The sequence below is a fragment of the Prunus avium genome, chromosome 8, assembly GCF_965620075.1.
Source record: "Prunus avium chromosome 8, drPruAviu1.hap1.1, whole genome shotgun sequence".
In the NCBI taxonomy this organism is placed as follows: domain Eukaryota; kingdom Viridiplantae; phylum Streptophyta; class Magnoliopsida; order Rosales; family Rosaceae; genus Prunus; species Prunus avium.
Window position 1 is genome coordinate 29,460,685 of NC_142291.1, and position 20,056 is coordinate 29,480,740.

The 20,056-nt window shown below is 35.6% G+C and overlaps 4 protein-coding genes across 7 annotated transcripts; 1 reads left to right on the forward strand and 3 right to left on the reverse strand.

Moving 5' to 3' along the window:
* Window positions 1-1,520: 1,520 nt before the first annotated feature.
* LOC110765972 (B3 domain-containing transcription factor VRN1) lies at window positions 1,521-4,794 on the reverse strand. Of its 3 annotated transcripts, XM_021969223.2 has the most exons (5): window positions 4,485-4,793; window positions 2,566-3,106; window positions 2,422-2,478; window positions 2,141-2,340; window positions 1,521-2,053 (listed from the first exon to the last, which is right to left on the reverse strand). In XM_021969223.2, exons 1-5 carry the CDS (start codon window positions 4,542-4,544, stop codon window positions 1,745-1,747), a joined length of 1,167 nt encoding a protein of 388 aa, XP_021824915.1. In that variant the 5' UTR covers window positions 4,545-4,793; the 3' UTR covers window positions 1,521-1,744. The 3 variants fall into 3 exon arrangements, with proteins under 3 accessions (XP_021824915.1, XP_088101214.1, XP_021824914.1); XM_088245088.1 differs by having other exon boundaries at window positions 2,422-2,968; window positions 4,485-4,794; XM_021969222.2 differs by having other exon boundaries at window positions 2,422-3,106.
* A 3,427-nt stretch (window positions 4,795-8,221) lies between these two features.
* On the reverse strand, window positions 8,222-10,892 carry LOC110765976 (B3 domain-containing protein At5g18000-like). Its single transcript, XM_021969226.2, has 5 exons — window positions 10,856-10,892; window positions 10,257-10,368; window positions 9,574-10,066; window positions 9,299-9,462; window positions 8,222-8,728 (listed from the first exon to the last, which is right to left on the reverse strand). Exons 2-5 carry the CDS (start codon window positions 10,335-10,337, stop codon window positions 8,486-8,488), a joined length of 981 nt encoding a protein of 326 aa, XP_021824918.1. The 5' UTR covers window positions 10,338-10,368; window positions 10,856-10,892; the 3' UTR covers window positions 8,222-8,485.
* A 2,827-nt stretch (window positions 10,893-13,719) lies between these two features.
* LOC110765977 (uncharacterized) lies at window positions 13,720-15,862 on the forward strand. Of its 2 annotated transcripts, XM_021969227.2 has the most exons (4): window positions 13,720-13,986; window positions 14,368-14,705; window positions 14,993-15,100; window positions 15,191-15,862. In XM_021969227.2, the coding sequence occupies exons 2-4, from the start codon at window positions 14,391-14,393 to the stop codon at window positions 15,467-15,469; spliced, it is 702 nt and encodes a 233-aa protein (XP_021824919.1). In that variant the 5' UTR covers window positions 13,720-13,986; window positions 14,368-14,390; the 3' UTR covers window positions 15,470-15,862. The 2 variants fall into 2 exon arrangements, with proteins under 2 accessions (XP_021824919.1, XP_088101215.1); XM_088245089.1 differs by lacking the exon at window positions 13,720-13,986 and having other exon boundaries at window positions 14,313-14,705.
* A 213-nt stretch (window positions 15,863-16,075) lies between these two features.
* On the reverse strand, window positions 16,076-19,452 carry LOC110765973 (uncharacterized). Its single transcript, XM_021969224.2, has 5 exons — window positions 18,937-19,452; window positions 18,562-18,801; window positions 17,343-17,426; window positions 16,974-17,103; window positions 16,076-16,666 (listed from the first exon to the last, which is right to left on the reverse strand). Exons 1-5 carry the CDS (start codon window positions 19,212-19,214, stop codon window positions 16,286-16,288), a joined length of 1,113 nt encoding a protein of 370 aa, XP_021824916.1. The 5' UTR covers window positions 19,215-19,452; the 3' UTR covers window positions 16,076-16,285.
* Between the last annotated feature and the right edge of the window lie 604 nt (window positions 19,453-20,056).

Sequence of the window (20,056 nt, forward strand, 5' to 3'; positions counted from 1 at the left end):
GAGAGAATATTACTTCCAAGAGATGCGATCAATAAATATGATACAAATAGCTTTATTATTTCGATTTTAAAAGAAGACTTTGCATTACATGTGGATTATCTTATTCTCAGGCTCGTAGCCTACTAGCTTTTTTTTGGCTTGGCCTCAGCAGCCTACCACCTTTTCAAAAAGCACAGCTTGCTTTCGGACATAAAGTAGTATAAATCTTGTAGTTTTCTATTTCTCAGCTTTATAAAACTTCCAAATCGAGTATTAGGTAGTCTTGTCCATCTTATTAAAATGAAGATATAAAAATATTTATACATTTGACCTAATGTATAATCAATCACCATATTCTCTTATTAGGTAATAATAATTAAATTTTTGTGGATACGACGTTTGAAGTTAACAATTTGAAAACATAACATGTTAGACTGTCTAACATCCGTACAAACTGAGAAACGATAAAGAATGAAGCAAAAGGTCATGTCAAATTACAACTTGGTTGAAATTTTCATGTATTTTTTAGCTGGTCAAAAGAAGAAAGGAAATATTCCCACCATCCAAACAATTCCCCCATCTTTTGGCTTTTTCGTGAGTCCTTCACGAAATGTGGACCAAGCCACCTCTTGGCCAACCCCTACTCTCCCACTTGAGAAAAAAAAAAATTACACAAATATTATAAAGAAAAAGAATAAGCTGTGTGAAGCAAAAGACAAAAAATTATTTGTTACAAGTAGCATCTTGAGCTGACTCAGCTTAAGATGCGACCCTTTCCCTTTTCACACAGCTTAATTTTCTGCAACCAAATAGAACTATGACTTCTTAAATGGAAGTATTCAACTTTCTACCAGCCTTCTTGGACAATAGAGGATGTATAGCATTAACTTGCGGAAGAGGCCAGCTCTTTTTGGTGTACTAACTTGATTGATCCCTCGGTTTGATATGAACGAATTTGTGTTCGTTCGTACGAGAGTTGATGTGTTAATTAACAGTTGATTATGATCATTAATGTGCTTAACTAATGATCAAAAAATATGTTATTTTTATTGCAAGCAGAGCTGTAGTGTCATGTTGTGAATTATACAGTTGCAGCTGCCCAACTCATCAAATACCAACCCATGAAAGTCATCAACCACTTCCGTTGATCTCTATAAAATTCTGGAAAAGGTTGCCACAAAAAGAAAGAACTGAGCCGAAAGTATAATATAATGAGGCTTTTCCTTTTGGACATTTAGAATGAGAATAGCGACTTTGAGTGAGTGAGGCCTCTCTTTTTCCCCCCTTTTTTTCTTTTCTTTATTAAAAAAATTATAAAGACAACCAGAAAAGATGGTTTTCAAGGAGATTCTGAATTCTTTTCTTTTTGACCATATTTGTAAACCCTGTGCTCTCTCCACCTGACCTTATGAACATCTAGCATCTGCAGATCAGAGGGAATGTCACATTAAAAAAAAGGTGTCCTCAGCTGTACACATGCAAATGAGAACGAAGGATGGTCGAGCACAAACAAATGCATTGAACAAAAGTTAACAACACCATGAAAAAGAAAATTGAGAAGATTAGGATCCTAGTATTGCACAATCTATTTACAGTGCTAGTCAAGACACAAAAATTTGTATTGAAACTCCTAAACAATGAAAAAAGTTTCCACTATGTCATCCTGCAAAGTTCCACTAAGTCCACATGAACAAATCAGATCACTACCCAAAGAGGAGATTCTTTGATACAGTTTAGACATCCAAATTTACCAGCCAGGTAGCCGCTAATTTCTAATCATTTTAGCTTGGCTGGCATTTTGCTGTGGAGGTTGGTTCACAAATCCTGCAGCTTCGACAACACAAAATACAGTAACTTTCAGCACAACCTCCTTCATCTTGAGCAACTCAAAGACACAAACATCACCCTCTCCCAAATTGTTCTCCAGCGTAAACTCATACCATCCCTGGCTTAATTTTGCTCTACCTCCTCTGTAAAGGCATCGAACCGGCCACTGTCTACCATCAGAGGATTGAAGTTTGATGAATCCCGAAACTCCATTTAAATTCTTTTCGGCAAAGCAGGATGGCAAATACTGCAGGAGGAAAAAGACATTTTAAGCCAAGATGTAACAATTGGAAATCGACAAACATGCTATAGCACATCATATTGAACGACTCACCATTATGCAACCCCTATATAGGTAGGATGGTCGAAGGACAACCCTACAAAAAGGATTAACTGGCTCAAACGTTTTGGCTGCATTAATAGCCCTTTCTCTTTCTTCAGCTGTCACAGTTCTCTTCCTTGCAGATGCACTTTCATAAAATCTAAAGCGGATTTCAACTTCTTTTTCATGTTGAGAAGACGACTCCTGCACAGCTGCACTTTCGTAGAATTAATAGTGAGATTCAAATTTCCCATCAACAGACTATGACAATTAATATGAGTTAGAGAACTTACTAGGATCAAGTTTTCGTTTTTTTCTCATAGTCTTCTTCATGCTTCGTATATCTTCACCTGAACTACGCAATTTAACTTCATCCACAGTCTTTTTAAGCTCTGTTACATTAAATTGAACTCCTATCTCTCGACTAGATTGGTTACCTGCTTGTAGACCAGAACCCTTTGATGGATGCAGGTTCCCTGCATCAGGCCAATTTGTACAATTCTTAGGTTTGGAGCCATTAAACAAATTCTGCAGAGCTGGAGGATTATAATCTTTCCCAGGGATCAGTTGATTTGCACAGTCACCAAAGAGCTTGTCTCTCAATGAATCAGTAACAATAGATTTAGGGGAGGAACCCAAGATTTCGACAGAGTCATCGTCTTCCATTTCTTCAAATACTTGATGTCTGTAAACAGACCCTCCAGTACTACTGAGAGCATTAGGTTGATAGTTAATCTCAGCAGCGGTCAAATTGAATATATGAACAGTGAAAGACGAATGTCCTTCATATCGGAAGGTTAAAAAGTATCCGACACGGATTGTATAACGTTCAATGAATTCCTGCCAGCCATCATGAAACCAAAACTTGTTGTCAGCCTTCTTTATTCCTACACGCCAAACATTACCATCTGGAACACTCAGTGTAGCAACGGTGGATAGATCGTCTCTGAATTTTTTGACAAAATTTTCTGGAATCATCTACAATTACAAAAATAAAGCAAGGTTTTTTAGCATGAATAAAGTGACCACCATGTTAAGTTGTAAATGAACTCTTGTTTTTTTTTCGGTTGCCATTGTATAATATGCTATATCAGTAAATTTGCATAAACATAACCTGAACAGTGCAAGCTTATCACCTAAAATGATAGCATTCCAGAAACGAAATCAGAATTACAGACAGTGGCACAAATATAATACCAAAAGTAAAATTATTTTCCCCACTATATCATATTCATCAAATTTTAAGTTTCAGGCCCAAGAAAGTGACTCTGGATCCCATTAGATAATTACATGAACATAACCTGTGCTACTTGTATGAAACAAATTCATATTGTTTCAGAGGCCTTCCAAAGGAATGCAGGAAGTCAACCATAATTATTTTTCAGCGACAAACATGACTAGAAAAATAGCAGAGGCGACCATTCAGAAGCAGATCACTTTTTGATATGCTCCTAAACAATCACACTTGAGGGACCCAAAATAGAGTTAGATCAATGCTACCATACGGGGAGTTATTTATACAGGTAAAATCCAATTACAACTTATTTATTGGCTCCAATGCAACTCTTTTTTTCAATAAGACATGTTAGAAGGCTGGCAGAGCATTATAACTCTCTTTTTCAATGAATGGCAGAAGATTAACAAAAATAGTTGAAAAGGCTCAAGCACCAGTTTTGTCAATAAGTAAAATTAAGAATAAATTATGTTTCCAGTTATACAGTTATTTGTCAATAAGCAAATGGTCCCAGAAGGTTTATAATCTCAGAATAACTTTCTTTCTAACCAAACAGAGCAAAACTGGTATAAACATTTGATGTATTTTCATCTTTTCAGTCCAGTAAGACATAAATTTAGCAGCCTAATTAAGTTTTGATCCTTATAAATATCAAGAACGAAATTCATTAAAAAAATACAAACAACTTAGTTTTATAATTCAAATTTCGTTTCGAAAAAAATTCTGGGAGTTCTATTAGAACATCCTGTGACTAAAATTGAAAGAAAATATCTAAACAACCTTGATCAGCTAATCATCATCTTTGGCTTTACTAATCTCAGCATACAAGTAAACCAAAGTTTCACCCTTTAGGTTTTGACCCACCCACAAAAAAAACGAAAAATAAAAAACCCAGAGAGTGGGAATTTGAAGGATTCAGTTTCCTCTCCTAAGTGGGTCTGCAAAATCTTCAAGAAAGAGAAGAAAAGTTTCCAATTTGCCATCTGGGTTTCACACACCCAATTTTCTCAGTGACCAAAGCAAAACAAGCACCAAACTACAATCAAGAACAATTAAAGAAAAACAAAAAACCCACAATTTTTTTTTTTAAAAAAAAAATTTCAAGAGAGAGAAAGAGGATACCAGCTGTTTGGCTTGGAGAGTAGAGGAAAGAATCAGCTTGTGAAAACAAGGGCGTATCATTTTTTTCTTTTTTGTTGGGTTTTTTCGGGTTTGAGGTTTGTAGCAAGAATTAAATTTTGCGGGTTAGAAGAAAGGCATTGAAACTGTGTAACTTTTGCAGGGTGAGATTGGCTGAGAAAGGCTGTTTGTGCGTCTGCTTTCAGATCTGAGTTTTAACCCTACAACAGGCCAGAGGCCTACTCAAACACTTACCTGGTTTTAAGAGTCAAACACTCGGTTTTAAAAACCTAACCTTGTACAAATACATCTACTCTCTCTAATCTCTACTTGACCTAAAAGTTGAACGAGTCGAAGCTGGGTCCATCTTTTGTCCATATACCTGCTTCAGTCCATTGGGTATACGGGTCGGGTTCCTCACAACAATTGACCCACTCATCAATTTTCTTGTTTTTCTATGTTTTTTAAAAGCAAAGTGTATACATAAATTAAATCCATAGTGTATACATCGATAAATACGGTTCTAGTATACAGTTGTGGATGTATTTTTAAAAACTCTTGAAATCAAAAACTGCTTCCTCTTTCCTTCCTCCTCTTCTCTCTCCTCACTCTTGGTTTTTGACTAGAGGCGGCTCTAGGCAACAAAGATGATGATGGAATGCTATTGGAACCTCTCGAAGTATGTAACTAAATTGGCTAGCAATGAAATTATTATTGGTACTTCAAAAATATTATTATGCATTCCTCAACTTGAAAGAGTGTATGATGACTTTTTTGGAACGTCTACAGTTGTAAGGATACTTTTCCAACTTTGGATTTAGAAAATGAAATCAGGGACCCCCGACCCGTACACAATAGACCCATAATCTCAGACTTAAGACCTTGGGGTTTTTTATATTTTATTTTATAATTTTATAAATTTACTCTTTGATAAATAAAATGTATAAGTTGAACTTTCTAACAGTTGATTCGTTGGGGGTATAGGATTTTGATGGATTTATTGGTGGCCTATTATTTAGAGGGCCATTTCAATGCAAGCTTATGCTAAAGGTAGTGGTTATAATAATCTCCAAAGCAAACTACTAAAGGTATGAAATGAAATAATATACTTTCTTGGTTAGCAACCAGCAATATTTAAAATAATAATAATACATTTCAATGTTGATATTCTTTAGTTTTGCAATACATACCATTTCTTTTTGCAACAAGATGTACTTTAATAATGTACAAGTGTCAAATCAGGGTGGGCAGCCATATGCATATTAGGCTTGCAATATGAGGAGGCAAACACTGTTTATACTAGTTGGACTATAGAGAATTCAAGAGAATGTTTTTTCATTGAATTTTTACAAAAATCGAGAAGAAAAAAAAAAGTGTATCCTCAAATATCCAAAGAGGCTCATTTCTATTTTCCTTAGAGAGAATTATTTCGTATTGGTGTCTTTCTCAATTAACTTCGTAGATTTTGCACCAGGGTGCTTATTTGTTAGTGCTACTTAATACGAGAGCATATACAGTCATAAGGAGTTGTCGCTGACTAAATATCAAACTCATCATAAATATATATCGTCTTTGTCATTCAAGATTAGATCATCAAACTCATCACTAATATACATCATCATTGTCATTCATGTGAGTCGAACCTAAAATCACGACTTCAACTAAAAGGAGACAAATATCACTAAACCAAAGGCGGTTGGTTATGTCATTATATATCCAAATGAATAAAGTACTATAAATGTGGATAGGATAGGCACTAAATGAAAGGGTAATAAGGAAAAGTGACGATTGTATAGGTGACTTCACTGATATAATATATTGTTCAACTTAGATGGACTTCCACTTCTATCAAGTCGAGGATTAATTACTTATTATTAGTGTTCACCAAATAAGCAAAAGACACAATCAACTGCTGCTGCTTTTTATGCTACGCACGCAGAGTAGGTGCTGGCATTCATGATTGAACATGATAGCCATAGTTTTTTTTTATAAAAAGAATTAGTGATTTATTATAGCAAATGTTGGTAATTTTTATTATTTATTTATTTTCATTTTCACTATTTAATCAATCAAGAAGTCAATAATCATTGTATTTTAGGCATGGGAAAAGAAATAATATTTATTGTACACCTTTTCTTATAGAAGCAGATCATTAGATGGAAAAGAAATAATGGAGAGTTAGAAACCAAGAGCTCACAACCAAAATACCATCATCAAACCCTCAGTTCTGGAAAATGCCTCAACTATGCAAACTATGGCTGGGCTTGATTTGGTTAGCTTTTTGCAAAAGCAAATCCACCCTGCAGAAAAGAAGTGAGTTCCACTGGTAGAGACAACCCTCACTTCCCATCTCCCATGTCAATAAGTTCTTGTTTAGTATGAACTTCAAAGGGAACTTCGGTTGAGGCACCACACCTCTCTCAAAGGAGATAAACTTTTATGAAACATGGATAACACTATTTTGTTATTTTTGGCAAATAACGCTATAACACGTGTGATAATGCTTCCACATATCATAACATTATTGGTCGAAGAAAACAAAACATTGTTATCTCCGTAATGATTTTTCTTCTCTCAAAGAATAGCTAATTAATGACCTCAAGTAAAGATCAAATGCAAAAATGCACTCGAATCTTGATGCAAGAGAATGTGATGTTTACACACATCAGTGTTTGTTTTTCTCGCTTCCTAAAATTGATAACAAGAAGAACAAGGAATGTTTATTGTGCTTATTCATTTGGATATATAAGGGATATTTGTAGAAATGTCACATGAACTTATACATCAATTTCAATTTGTCACCTTAAAGAAAAATTTAAGCAAAATGTCAACTTAAGTTTTCAAATAAAATTCATGATTTTGTCACCTGACTTTAACATCATTCAATTTTCCATCCATTTTGAAGGGTATTTTAGTCTTTCCAATATGTAAACCCACTTTTTTATATAATTTAAATATAAAGCTATGTAAACCCTCTTACTTGGAAAGACTAAAATACCCTTCAAAATGGATGGAAAATTGAATGATGTTAAAGTCAGGTGACAAATCATGGATTTTGAAAACTTAAGGTGACATTTTACTTAAATTTTTCTTTAAAGTGACAAATTGAAACTGGTGTATAAGTTTAGTTGACTTTTTTACAAAAATCCCGATATATAATATAATGGCATGTTTTTCTCGCTAACAAAATGAAATATTCAAAGAAACAAACTACCAAAATAATAAAAAGAAAGAAAAAAACCATTGCATTTGGAATAATTATGGGCACTGCAGTAGGGTTGGTAAATTCTTTAATAAAACATTCACATCGCTCTTAACTGCTGTACAAATCATAGTCAATGCAATTTGACTGGAAAAAAAATAATAACAAGAGTCAATGATCATATTGGGTTTTGAAATTTCGAACAGTAAAAGACAAAAAAGACAAATCCCATATTGAGCTGCGCCTGGCCACGTGGCGCATCACATATGTGCCTGTCGTGTAACGGTTGTGAAGTAATTTGACTTATTTTGGCGGGTAATTGAAAAAAGAAAGCAAATCACTATTTTTTCTTGGTTGTGTGAAAAAGAAACACACTGCACCATCTCCTCCTACTTCATGGAGTCTCAAATCAAATTTTGAGGGATTTAAGTTCTTTAGAATAATGGTGGATAAGAAGAGAATGTTCATAACTTATAGAATTTAATACGACGTAGAAATATAAGATAAGTGTAGAAATAACACAGCTCTTTTTATAAATTTTCTGCCAAATGATCTCCAACTTCAACTGATCAAATATTTTGTTGAACTTCAACTATGTAAAGGATTATATAGAAATAGATATGAGGTCACAAATGATCCAGAACTGATTAACTTCTAACTATTAAACATAAAAAATTAGTAGACTTTGCACCAACATCCAACTTCTTAATCCGAAATATAACTAACTATTTGCAATACAACCCAAATGCAATACAACATTAAGCAGTAACAAAAGCCATTAAAATTAGCTTAAGTTACCACATTATCTCTTCCGCAAAATGTGAACCGTCATCTGGTACCGGCTCAAAAGCTCAAATATGCAAGTATCGCCGATACGGATTTGGTTAGCAGATACAAAATTAGACCACCCTGCAGAAAAGTTGTGTGACTGAGGGAAATTAGGGATACCCTTCACGGTCCATTTTTCTCCCTCTGCATTTTTCAGGATAGCCTTAAAACCTTTGCCTTCAGGAAGATGCTCCCTAGAGAAGGCTGTGGGGATGAACTGCGTGAGAGAAATGCAATATGTCAATTGAGAATTTGACATGTGAGGAGGGAGAGTGTGAGAGAGAGAGAGAGAGAGAGAGAGAGAGGACCAAAAGTTGAAACAGCACCAATCAGCAGAGCAAGAAACTGAGATAAACATTCATAAGATTTTTATTCTAGTTTTCTACATGGCAAGGTTGTATATATATAGTCTACAAGTACAAATTGATGTCTCCCAAGCTTAATAACAATTTGTTGAAACCTGCAGTTAATCATATAAATATAATTAAAACTGTCGCTTCTTGTGAATCAAGTTATTAGAAGCCTAAACCGTGAACATTCTCATTTTCTTAACGATTTAACATATACTTTATGTAAATGCAAGTTACTGCTGCCAACGGCAGTGATATTTTATCTCATATATATATCCTTTCTCCAACTGCATATATGAGAATTTTCATTTCTTGGATGCATGTCAAGCATGTTATGTCTATTGCACAAAGAGGACTGATAGTGATGAGGGAACAAAAATGGTGCCCTAAAGCTAAATTAAAGGAACAAAAACAAAGTTAAAGGTTGCCTTGCTTACCTGACATTTAGTTTTATTGATGATGCCTTTAAAATAAGGGAAGTTAGATTTGAAAGCTTCAGGCTCAACACCTTCCAAATCCTCAGATGTGCTGTCTTCAGAATCTTCCTCCTCTTCTTTGACCTCATTGAGCTCAATGGATTCAGAACTTGAAAGTTCTTCACCTGCAGTTTCACATCCAAAATGAAACATAGCAAGCAGAGATATGAGAGTTATGGGTTCCGCTAGTGACATATGCACATGATATATAGGTATAGCAACATCTGATCACATACCCGATTCAACTTTGCAAGACTTCGATGGACGAGGCTTCGAAGAACTCACAGGGTATTTTCTTGGTCTACCACGAGGCCTTTTAGTAGTATTTTTAGCAAAGGTGGAGTTGTTGTGAAGTGATCCAATCTTGGTAAAATCAGCTTCCAAATCCTCAGATGTGTTGTCTTCCGAATCTTCCTCCTCTTCTTTGATCTCTTTCAGCTCACTGGATTCAGAACTTGAAAGTTCTTCAGTTCTCTCAATCCCATTCTTGCCAAAAATCCTTATGCTGAAATGCATCTTTCCCTCATAGAAAATTGTTAACATCTCATTGTCAGTGCCCAAGGAATTATCCCTTATAAACTCCTCCCAGCCATTCTTGAAATACACAGCACCTTCTCTTATCTTCTTTACTTTAACAGTCCATGAAGAATCTGACGAATTCTTCAGTTTCAGTGTTGCTCTCTCCGACAGGTCCTTCGACATATGTTTCAAGAACTTTGGTGGGATACGCTTAAAAAACCAAAGATAACAGAAATTTCAGAATATATGCACTTGGTAAAGAATTTAAACAGACACCTAATATTAAGCACCCAAATACAGATTCCAAAAAGAAAAAAAAACAGCTGCAGAGTTACAACATTCCAAGATGAAGTGCAGGATATCAAATACACAACACTAGTTGAAAATTGAAATTAATTACCACACAGTCAGTGTTGAAACCAGCAAGAAGCTTGAAAAACGAATGCTTCTTCTCTTCATTCTTGGATATGTTTCTCACCATTTTCTCCTCTGTTAGAGCTGATAATGATGCTCTGTACAGTCAACATTATTGGTAAGTAAAGGAAGAATCTTTAGACAGAAAAAGAAGAGATAAATGGTGAAATCGCAACCGAAGAAACACAAACAAACCACCAAACTAACATGAAGTTCAGCTTCTGATAAGTAACAGTGTTAGAGTTCACATAAAAACAAAGATAACCATGAATTTACTACAAAAACAACGTGATTTCATCCATAGATGGGGACAATACAACTAAAGATAGAATTTTTAAGCTGAAAATAGGAGTTACGGAAGAAGAAACCCAACACCCAGAACACAAACAAACTACCCCAGCTAACATGAAATTAAAAAAGCAAAATAACAAGGAACACAAACCAGCATACCAAGTGGAAGCGAAGATGCAACGAGTAAGAGAAACAAGCAAGAAGAAAACCCACTTAACAAAAAATAAAAATGAATACATAAATACAGGAAACAGATCTATAACTCTAAACTGAATAGGCAACCCAGCTGATTACCTGCGTTTTTTAGGATTTTGCTGAGAAGTGACTGCTGCTGACTGAGAGGACTGCTCCTAACCTAAGCACACTTGAGACTTTGAATATTGGATGGGGGGTTTGTTTTAAGCCCTTTATTTAATAATAAACATTTCTTTTCATTCTGTACTGTACGGAATTAAGGAAAAAAAGACAATCGCATTTTTCAGTTCCCGTTAGGACACGTGGCACGTCACATCTGTCGTGTGTTGTTTTACTGTCTGAAAAAACGTTCCTTTCGTTGTGCAAGGAAGGACTAAATAGGTAAACAGTAATTAAGGAGGAATAAGGATTTTATCACGATTCTAATCAAAAGATCGCTCCATTCATTGTGAATCTGCTTCCCCTCCCCTTTTTTAGGTGAGACCCAAGGGTATCCACCACCGATGGCAATGACTAATCCCTTTCGTCGCGGGAGCTCTCTCAATGGAGGTAAACGGCTGGCCACGAAATGCGCTTCATTCCCATGGACAGGGATCGAACCCCCAACCTCATGGTTAAGGAATAAGGTGAGCTACCACCACACCACATCTCATGGTTGCTTCCCCTCCCCTTCATTTACTGATTCATCTACCTTTGTCTCCCAACCAACAGCCATTAATAACTATGTTTGATTCCCAAATCCCTCGGATCCTAGGACCTTATTAATCTGTTCAAGGGGGAGTTCCTTAATGGCCCATTATCGTATCAACCTAAGAACAACACCAAATGGCAACCACCTCATTAATGTTCCTCCCTTTGCTACTCTGATATATAATGGACTGCTGAAACGTTCTTGAGATTTTGAGGGTCCTGTGCGAAACTTAAATTGGGACTTTACATAATCTAATACGAAAATACTATAAAAAAGAATTTGTCATAACTTAATGTTGTAAAACAATTTTTTTTATAATTAAAAGTCACTATCAATAAACATGTAATTACAATCAAAAATCAAATTCATAAAAATTTAGGAATTAGGAATTAGGGTTTTCTCTTTTTGGTGTTGAAATTCCAGAAATTGAAAGAATAACAAAAATTGTCAAAGGATTGAAAAAAGAACCAAAGAGAGATTGATGAATGATGATGAGTACTTACCAGAAAATAAGAGTTTAATTAAGAGAAAGAAGAAGCTATGAATTTTTTTTGTTTGTTTTGTTTTGAGTGGAAGAAAGTACTTTTTCTAGAGGAGAAAACCCTACTTTTGCATTTGGGGGGGATATATATATTGCTGCCAGTTAGCTTAGTTCGATGTTTCCTTTCTTTTTTCTTTTTTTAACGTGTTTCTGTTTTTTTATTTATAATTATTTAAAGTTTGTTGTTATAATGTAAAAATAATTTTTTTTTAAAAGGCGAATGGAATGACTCAATGAGACTCAAACCCGGGGCCTTCTATTAGAGGGATAAGCATCAAAAAGCCAACTCCGCCACACACCCTTTTGTGCTAATTGTAAACACGCTAAAGTATATTTACAACTCCTATAATATTAATATTTATAATATAAAGATTTTTTTTTCGGGGGCCCTGTGCAGTGGCGCCACTTGCACCATCCCAAGGCCGCCCTTGCTGGACTAGTTCTGCAAATTTTCAAAACCTTAGCTCATCTTCAAGCAATTAAAGCCCTCGTGTACCTATTACCAATGGCGGATCTAAGATTTGAAAGTCAGTTGGACGAAACTTACTTACTAAACTCGACGATACAAATGAATTTGATTAATCAAAACATATGCATGCCTATAATTTACATATCATATTTCTCTATGAGTTTTTTTTTCTCTTTTGTGTTTTGGGTTCTCATTTTATGTTTTATGCTTCTTTTTTTCTTGTATTTGCTTGTATTTTCAAAAAATAATATAACCATCAAATCATTCGTATTGAAAAAACAAATCTCTAGTAAAGAAAAAATCCATTTAGAAATCGTAGTCATGTACAAAGAGTAACTATATAGAAGACAAAACTATAAGAAGACTATTATTGTATTTGTCTTCACAAGCAATGGTATTTTGTTTTTAAGTTTTTTTGTAGAGTTTTTTCTTCTTTGTATTAGGAATGAGGAAAAGAACATATGCTGGGGGGTTAAAAAGTAAATAACAACACAATCACATGTTGATGGGTAAAAAAAAGGAAAAACAATACCTGATGAGGGTAAAAGGGGCAACTAAAAGAATGAGTAGCTATAATATTTAATGAGTGAGTTAGCGTATATTGTGCTATTAGGGTTTAACAAATTGGAGGAAATCTTGAGTTGAAATCGAAATTGTGATGTATAAGGTCACAGATTAATGCTATATTGAAGCATGAATCGATTGAGTGAAAACCGTATCGTGATATGGAACCAAAATATATTGATAAGTTGTTGAATTCATTTTAATTTGGTTTGGTTTTTTTTTTTCCTTTATACCTCACATTTTCGATTTCAACCGAAGATTTCCCCTAATTTGTTAAACCCTAATATACCTTAACTCGTTGAATTAGAGGAAGAAGACTGAAGGTGCTTCCTAAAAAAATAAAAATAAAAACTACACTTAACGGAAGATAACAAAATGACAATTTTTTTATTCACCCTTTGGTATAGCAGTTTGCGCCCCAAAAGCTTGCACAAATTAAGCTATAAATTGTAAACTTCGGGAAACACAGTGATCAATTTGGCTAAATTTTTTTCTCTTTGACTAAATAGAATTTTCGTATAAAATTCAGTGACCAAAAGAGTATTGAACCCATAATTTAATTATCTTGAAGCAAAAATAAAATAAAATAATTTAATGATCTTTGTTTCTTACAAAATTTGCCACGTTAAGAGCACCAACTTCCATAACCGTTTCCTAAACTCTTAGACAAGATCCAGCCAGTCTGCCGAGATAACCGTTTGGCGTGTATCGGATGAAAACAATTCCAGGGAACACAAAACCCCAAAAGAAAACCTCATATCACTCTAATAATTTTATTACAAAGAAAATTTTAATTAACCAGTCATCCAATGTTCTTTAAGAAATCCATTAACCCATTTGCCTGGCTCTTTATTACCCACGTTTAATTGCTTTATCATTGATTAAATCACATAGAATTCATAGAAACTTGTTGCAGCAACACCTTGTGAGCATTGGAAGAACATTCATTACCATTTTGGATATTGGTACGTTTTGGTCATTTTTTTATATAATTTTATTTCCTATATGGATTAGTTTGCTGATTAATTTTGAGACTAGGGTCCTTGTGGATTTTGTGTTTTTTTTTTTCTTCTGTTTTCTTTTTTGTTTTTGTGTATATATTTTATAAAAATTCTATGTTAGTTTCTGCTGTTGAGATTCTGGGCTTTCTATTTCGTCTTTTTCTTCTTGGATTTTTGAGTTATCAATGTTATGACTTAGGAGCATTGTATTATAAGACAGCAAAGGCACATAGTATTGACCACTAGAAAAGTTTTACTGATTCCTTGTATCAATCTCACCAACATTTCTTTTCAATACAAAATTGTTGCTGGGTTTTTCATTTTGTTTGAGTTGGATTGGTGCAGAAGGTGATCAAGACCTGTTCATCATGGAAACAAAAACAATGGTGAAGATCAAGATGATCATGGCCATGCTGTTGATGGTGATGATGGTGTTTGTTGGAGATGCAGCTGATACAAATAGTGTATATGATCCTTGCTCAGATGCAAAAATCCGGAGATTGGATGGTTTTACTTTTGGTCTTTCATTTTCAAAGAAAGACTCATTCTCATTCAACCAGACACAGCTTTCACCCTGTGATAGTCGTCTAAACCTCGCAGGAAATAATGCACAACTTGCTGTGTTTAGGCCAAAGGTTGATGAGATGTCTCTCCTAACTATCAACAGCAGCACCTTCAGCCCGGTACGATATTGAAGCACACTTAGCTTATTTGGATGGAATTAAGATTCTTCTGTCCCTTGTCCCTTATCTATCAGCTCATGCTTTTTAATTTGTTCCTGATTTGGTAGATTTCGTTGGGTTTCAGAATTTGAATAATTATATTGATCAAAGGTGTGAAAAGACTCAAAACCCTATGTATTTATAATAGCTTCTAATGACAAATGGTAGTTTTTATCTCCTACTATATTTACACATACATTACAAGATTAAGAGTAAAAGTTGGTGATCAAATCTCATGAATTTTTCAGATTAAGGCTGGTGGCTATATGGTAGCGTTCGCCGGACGCAAGTATGCAGCAAGATCACTCCCAACATTAGTTGCTGATGATTCAAATACCATAACTAGTTTCACCTTGGTACACCCATTTAACCATGCACAACCTCTCTCTCTCTCTCTCTCTCTCATAGCAGCATTGAGTTGAACTTGCATTTTATTTGTTCAACAGGTACTTGAATTCCAAAGGGGCACTCTTCAAAACTTGTATTGGAAGAAATTTGGGTGCAAGGCATGCTCCGGGGACTATTCTGTTTGCCTCAACAACGAAGATTGTGCTGTGCCAAACTCAAAGTGCAAAAGCAGTGGGGGATCTTTTGACTGCAATTTAAGCATACAGTTGGCATTCTCAGGAACAGACAAGCATCTTCAAGTGCTCAACTCCTGGTATGAGGTGAAAAATCTTCGAAGCTACTCGCTGTATGGTCTATTCTCCAAGCTTCTGCAGTGATCATGCAACAACTGGAACTGCTCTGTATAATATGCTCTGATGGAATGGTCTCCAAACTCACAAGCTCGAATATATGGTTATTGTATTCAACCTGGTCTTGATTTTTAGGCGCCCAAAATCTTCGCAGGAACGAAAAGCTTTCGCAGCTATGCCTATGAATATGTAGAAGTTATATGCACCGGTCAGTGCATCAGGGTGAGCACAGAGAGAAAAATTATAGAGTAAAATACTTATTGGAGGTTTGCTTTGTGGGCTAACTAGAGACACTGCAAATAAATTGAATCAATGTTGATATGTGAACGTCGCGTAATTTGCAAAACAGCTCGGTTTTCTTTTCCACCTATTTGTTAGTTTTTTTTTCTTTACATCTTTTTAATCATTCGAGTCCCAATATTAAGCGTGTAAAAGGTCGTTCCAATGTGAAATAGACCCATATACTCGTCTGCCTCTTTGGTTTTGTAGAACTCCTTTTAAATCATAGAAATGCTGTTCCATAATGGAACTTCTATTGTTGTTTCTTTCTTCCAATTTTCTGTCACAGTTTGGAAAATGTCTTAAATCCGAAAATCGTGTTGGGTCACCACTGAACAGAACACTCTCCGACCATGAAAAAGAGAGTTAAAATATTGGAGTCAAATCAGTAACTCCACAAAAAATTACAGCTGAGACATTCTTTTAGTTGACTTGCTAACAAACGAGGAATATTTGTGCTCAAGAAGAGTTTGGTGTCTCCCTACCCAACCTTTCACCAGTTGATCCAAGACTAGTTAGTATTAAGAACACCGGCATGTCAGACAATCTATAATCCCAAAATATTTAGTTCCTGCTCACCCTTGTCCTCCTCCTTGGCTTTTCCTTTGCCTCACCATCAACAGTATCACCAGCAGCAACAGCATCTAGCTTACCCACATCATCGACATCAACATGCTTGATGCCCATGAAGTGCACCTCTCCCATTTCTTCCTCTGCAGTGAAGTAACCCTCTCCCATATCATCATGCTTTACGTCCACAGGTTGATGTATTGTGCTATTGTCGAGGCTTTTGGCTGTTTCCAGAGATTCATCATGTGAAGAGGGCTCTGCTGAGGGAATTGATCCCTCTTCAGCAACCTCTGCACCTGAGGTTTCTGATTTTATCTGGGAACGGCGGGTTTGAATAAGATAATGCGCCACCGACTTGTAACCCAGTTTTGAGACCTGATAAATTAACAAAATTTAGCAATTGGTTAGCCATGTTAATTTGTGAACTTGCTCACTATGTACCAAAATCACAGTGCCCAAACTATGTAGTGCTTCTAATGAGTGAATGCCTGTATATGCATACCCTTTCTCTTTATTTCTTTTTCTTTTTTTCAAACAGATGATAGGACCTCACTAAGTATGACATGAAAGGACCTAAGATTATCAACTGAGAAACTGTGGGGTGCTGGAAGAGAAGAATATTACACCAAATTATATAACGATCGCAGATGCATGCAGGATGAATAAGGTTGATAGGGTTAACCTTCCTATACAGATTACCAGTGGGTTCCCACCCTTTTGCTTTACGGCAAAGACTGCAGTTGCAGATGCCCCGACAAGCAGGGCAAACCCAATCAGGATTTTGGTTGGCTTCAATCACATTCTCTCCATATCTGTTGAAGACAGTAAAGTTCAATGTATAGGACCATCAGCGCTCATTACAAAGATATAAAATTGCAACACTAGTTCTTTGAATAAACATTAAGCTAATGACATGCTTCTGAGGTCTTGTCAGTTGTTCTCAAGGTACATGTACAACCTTTCATTCATTGCATGTTTTTGGTAAGAATTGAAGCATTAAAATAATAACAAAAAAAGTTACTTTGAACAGGTAACTTATGAAAGAACTTACCTCGTGTATATGCAATCTCCACATAACTGCCCTTGGACCAAGTCACATTTGCAGCAATGCGTATGCTGGCCAAGAGTTTTCTGCCTGCAAGGAAGTACGTCATCTCTAAGCATAGTTTACCAAGTGAAAGGACACCTTTAATTAACAAGTAAAAAGTACGCTCAAATAACGCATGATGAATATATTGTCCGATTAAACAATGACCCCATATAAAAGTAAATTTAGGCACTTTTTCTATACTCTTGAGAAGGTACCATCTTTCGTTCAGTTATAAATCATATGTATAAGCTATGTCAAACATCATTAACCCTTGAAATAATTTTCCATTTTAGATTCAGAAAACAAATTACTTTGAGCATAAAAGATTAAAACATGCACGAATAAGAATGCTGCAACAACGAACCAATGCACTGCAAAACTCAAGGAAGAAAAGGAAGCATCAACAATTTATATCAGTTTGAAACTTGAAGGAATTCTTTTAAGGACAATTATTCAAATGTCAAACAAGCCACGTGAAGTTTTTCGGTGTAAACATGAATGGGCTAAGCTTGCGGACTTAAGAGTTAAATTGTATCTAAAATCTTAGAATGTTCTGCATAAGTTGAGATGTTAAAATCTGACAATGTTGTTAAGAACATCATTATCAGCTAATCAATTAAAGCTGGTTCAACGAATCTGTTTAAAGTATGAAATTAATACATGCACAAATAAGAATGCTGCAACAACCAACCAATGCACTGCAAAACTCAAGGAAGAATAGGAAGGAATCAAAAGGCAACACAACAATTTATATCAGTTTGAAAATTGACGAACTCTGCTGCTCAGAGATTCCTTTTCAGGACAATGATTCAAATGTCAAACAAGCCACATCAAATGTCAAACAAGCCACATGACTTTTTTCTGTGTAACATGAATGGGCTAAGCTTGCGGACTTACAGTTAAATTGTATTTTAAATCTTAGAATGTTCTGCATAACTGACATGTTAAGAACATCTTTATCAGCTAGTCAATTAAAGCCGGTTCAACTAATATGTATAAAGTATGAAATCTTTTCACAGTTCAAATCATAACTTTACTGAATAAAAATCTGAAATAATATTTGTCGCAAGTTTACAACAATGCAAAAATATCGACAGTCCCAGGGATTACAACAAACACAGTAAGTCATCTTCAATGGTTACTAGAAAAGCAAGAAACCCATCTATGAATCATGAACTACCTGCATTGGTGGCAAGTTTCTCCCTTAACCCCATCATATATGCGTTTTCTATCTTCCCCATAGCCATCCACACCCAAGGTCCAGCTTGTCATGCAATCCCCCAACAGCTTCTCATGTTCCTCTGTATAAATCTCTGGCTGTGAACCCTCCTTGATACAAATATTAACACTCCCTGAGGTCTCTCTCTTCCCTTTAGGCTTACTAATTTCCACATAACTTACTGGAGTCAGAGTCTTCAACCTAACAAAAACAAAAAACAATTTTTTTAAAAAGAAAATCCTTTGAAGTTTTAACCTTTCCTACCATTTTCTTTTGCATTTTCCTGGAACCCAAACAAGAGGGTCATAAAAACGAAAGAGGAGACAAGTGGGTTACCTAGAAGAGCGCCTTGGGGGGGACCCAGAGTTGTGGATTTTGGTCTGAACAGAAGGGTCTCTCTGATTCTGGGAACGTTTTGGAGGGGCAGCTTTCGGCTTCAGCTTCAGCGAGAAGTCCAAAAGACCCAGCTTCTGCAATCTCTCCTTGTTCTCTTTGATTCTTTGGTCCCTGAACTGCTCGTACCCTGAAACCCCTGCAGTTCCATTCTCTACGGTTCCTTCACCACTGTTCACTTCCGAGTTGCCTCCTCGGCCTCGATTTCTCTGAACCACCATTAAAAACAGGGGGCAGTGGAGATTGATGGACTTTCCTCTGTAAGCGAAAGTGACAAAACCTATTTGCCTGTGCCTGTGTATTTTTTATTATAAGAAATTGATGTTCTTGAGATAGAGAGAGAGAGACAGAGACAGAGACAGAGAGAGGCGCCAATACACAATACGAAACGAATGGGGAAATTCTATTGGGAACCCACTAATGCTTTCTACACCCAAGTTGTGTGTAATCAATTAATTTAATTTAAAATGCATCCATTAATATCACTTGAGGTCTTATATTCGGATATCTCATCCCTTAATATCACTTGTACGAATTAAAAAAGCCAAAATTGAATATTCGATCTGAAAAGAGAACAAAAAAGAAGTTAGTTTATTGCCATTTTGTAGTGACAGTAGAGATTTTGGCACACATAATGAAAGAGCATTTTGGGTTCCCAATAGAACCAAACTTTAAGTTAGTTTATTGCCATTTTGTAAGGTTAGTTTATTATCATTTTGGCAGACACTTGGCATGTTGGCAAGAGAACCAAACTTTAGGTGAAGAAACCCGTAATTGACTTTGAGTGAGAGTTGAGGTCGTGTGGTTGGAGCTGATGGAGATCTTGCGGCTGGATCCCAAATAATTATATTCATGCCTTGTGCCTAAAATTTGAATTATAATGTATTTTCCACCTATTTATTAGCTTTTTTTGTTTTGTTTTTTTCATTTTCAAGCATTCCAGTCCCAAAATCAACGTGCAATAGACTCATATACTCCCTCGTAAAAGCTTATCTGCCTAGTGGGTTTTTGTAAAACTGCATTGAAATCATAGAAATGTTCAATTGTTTTTTTCCCCTTCCAT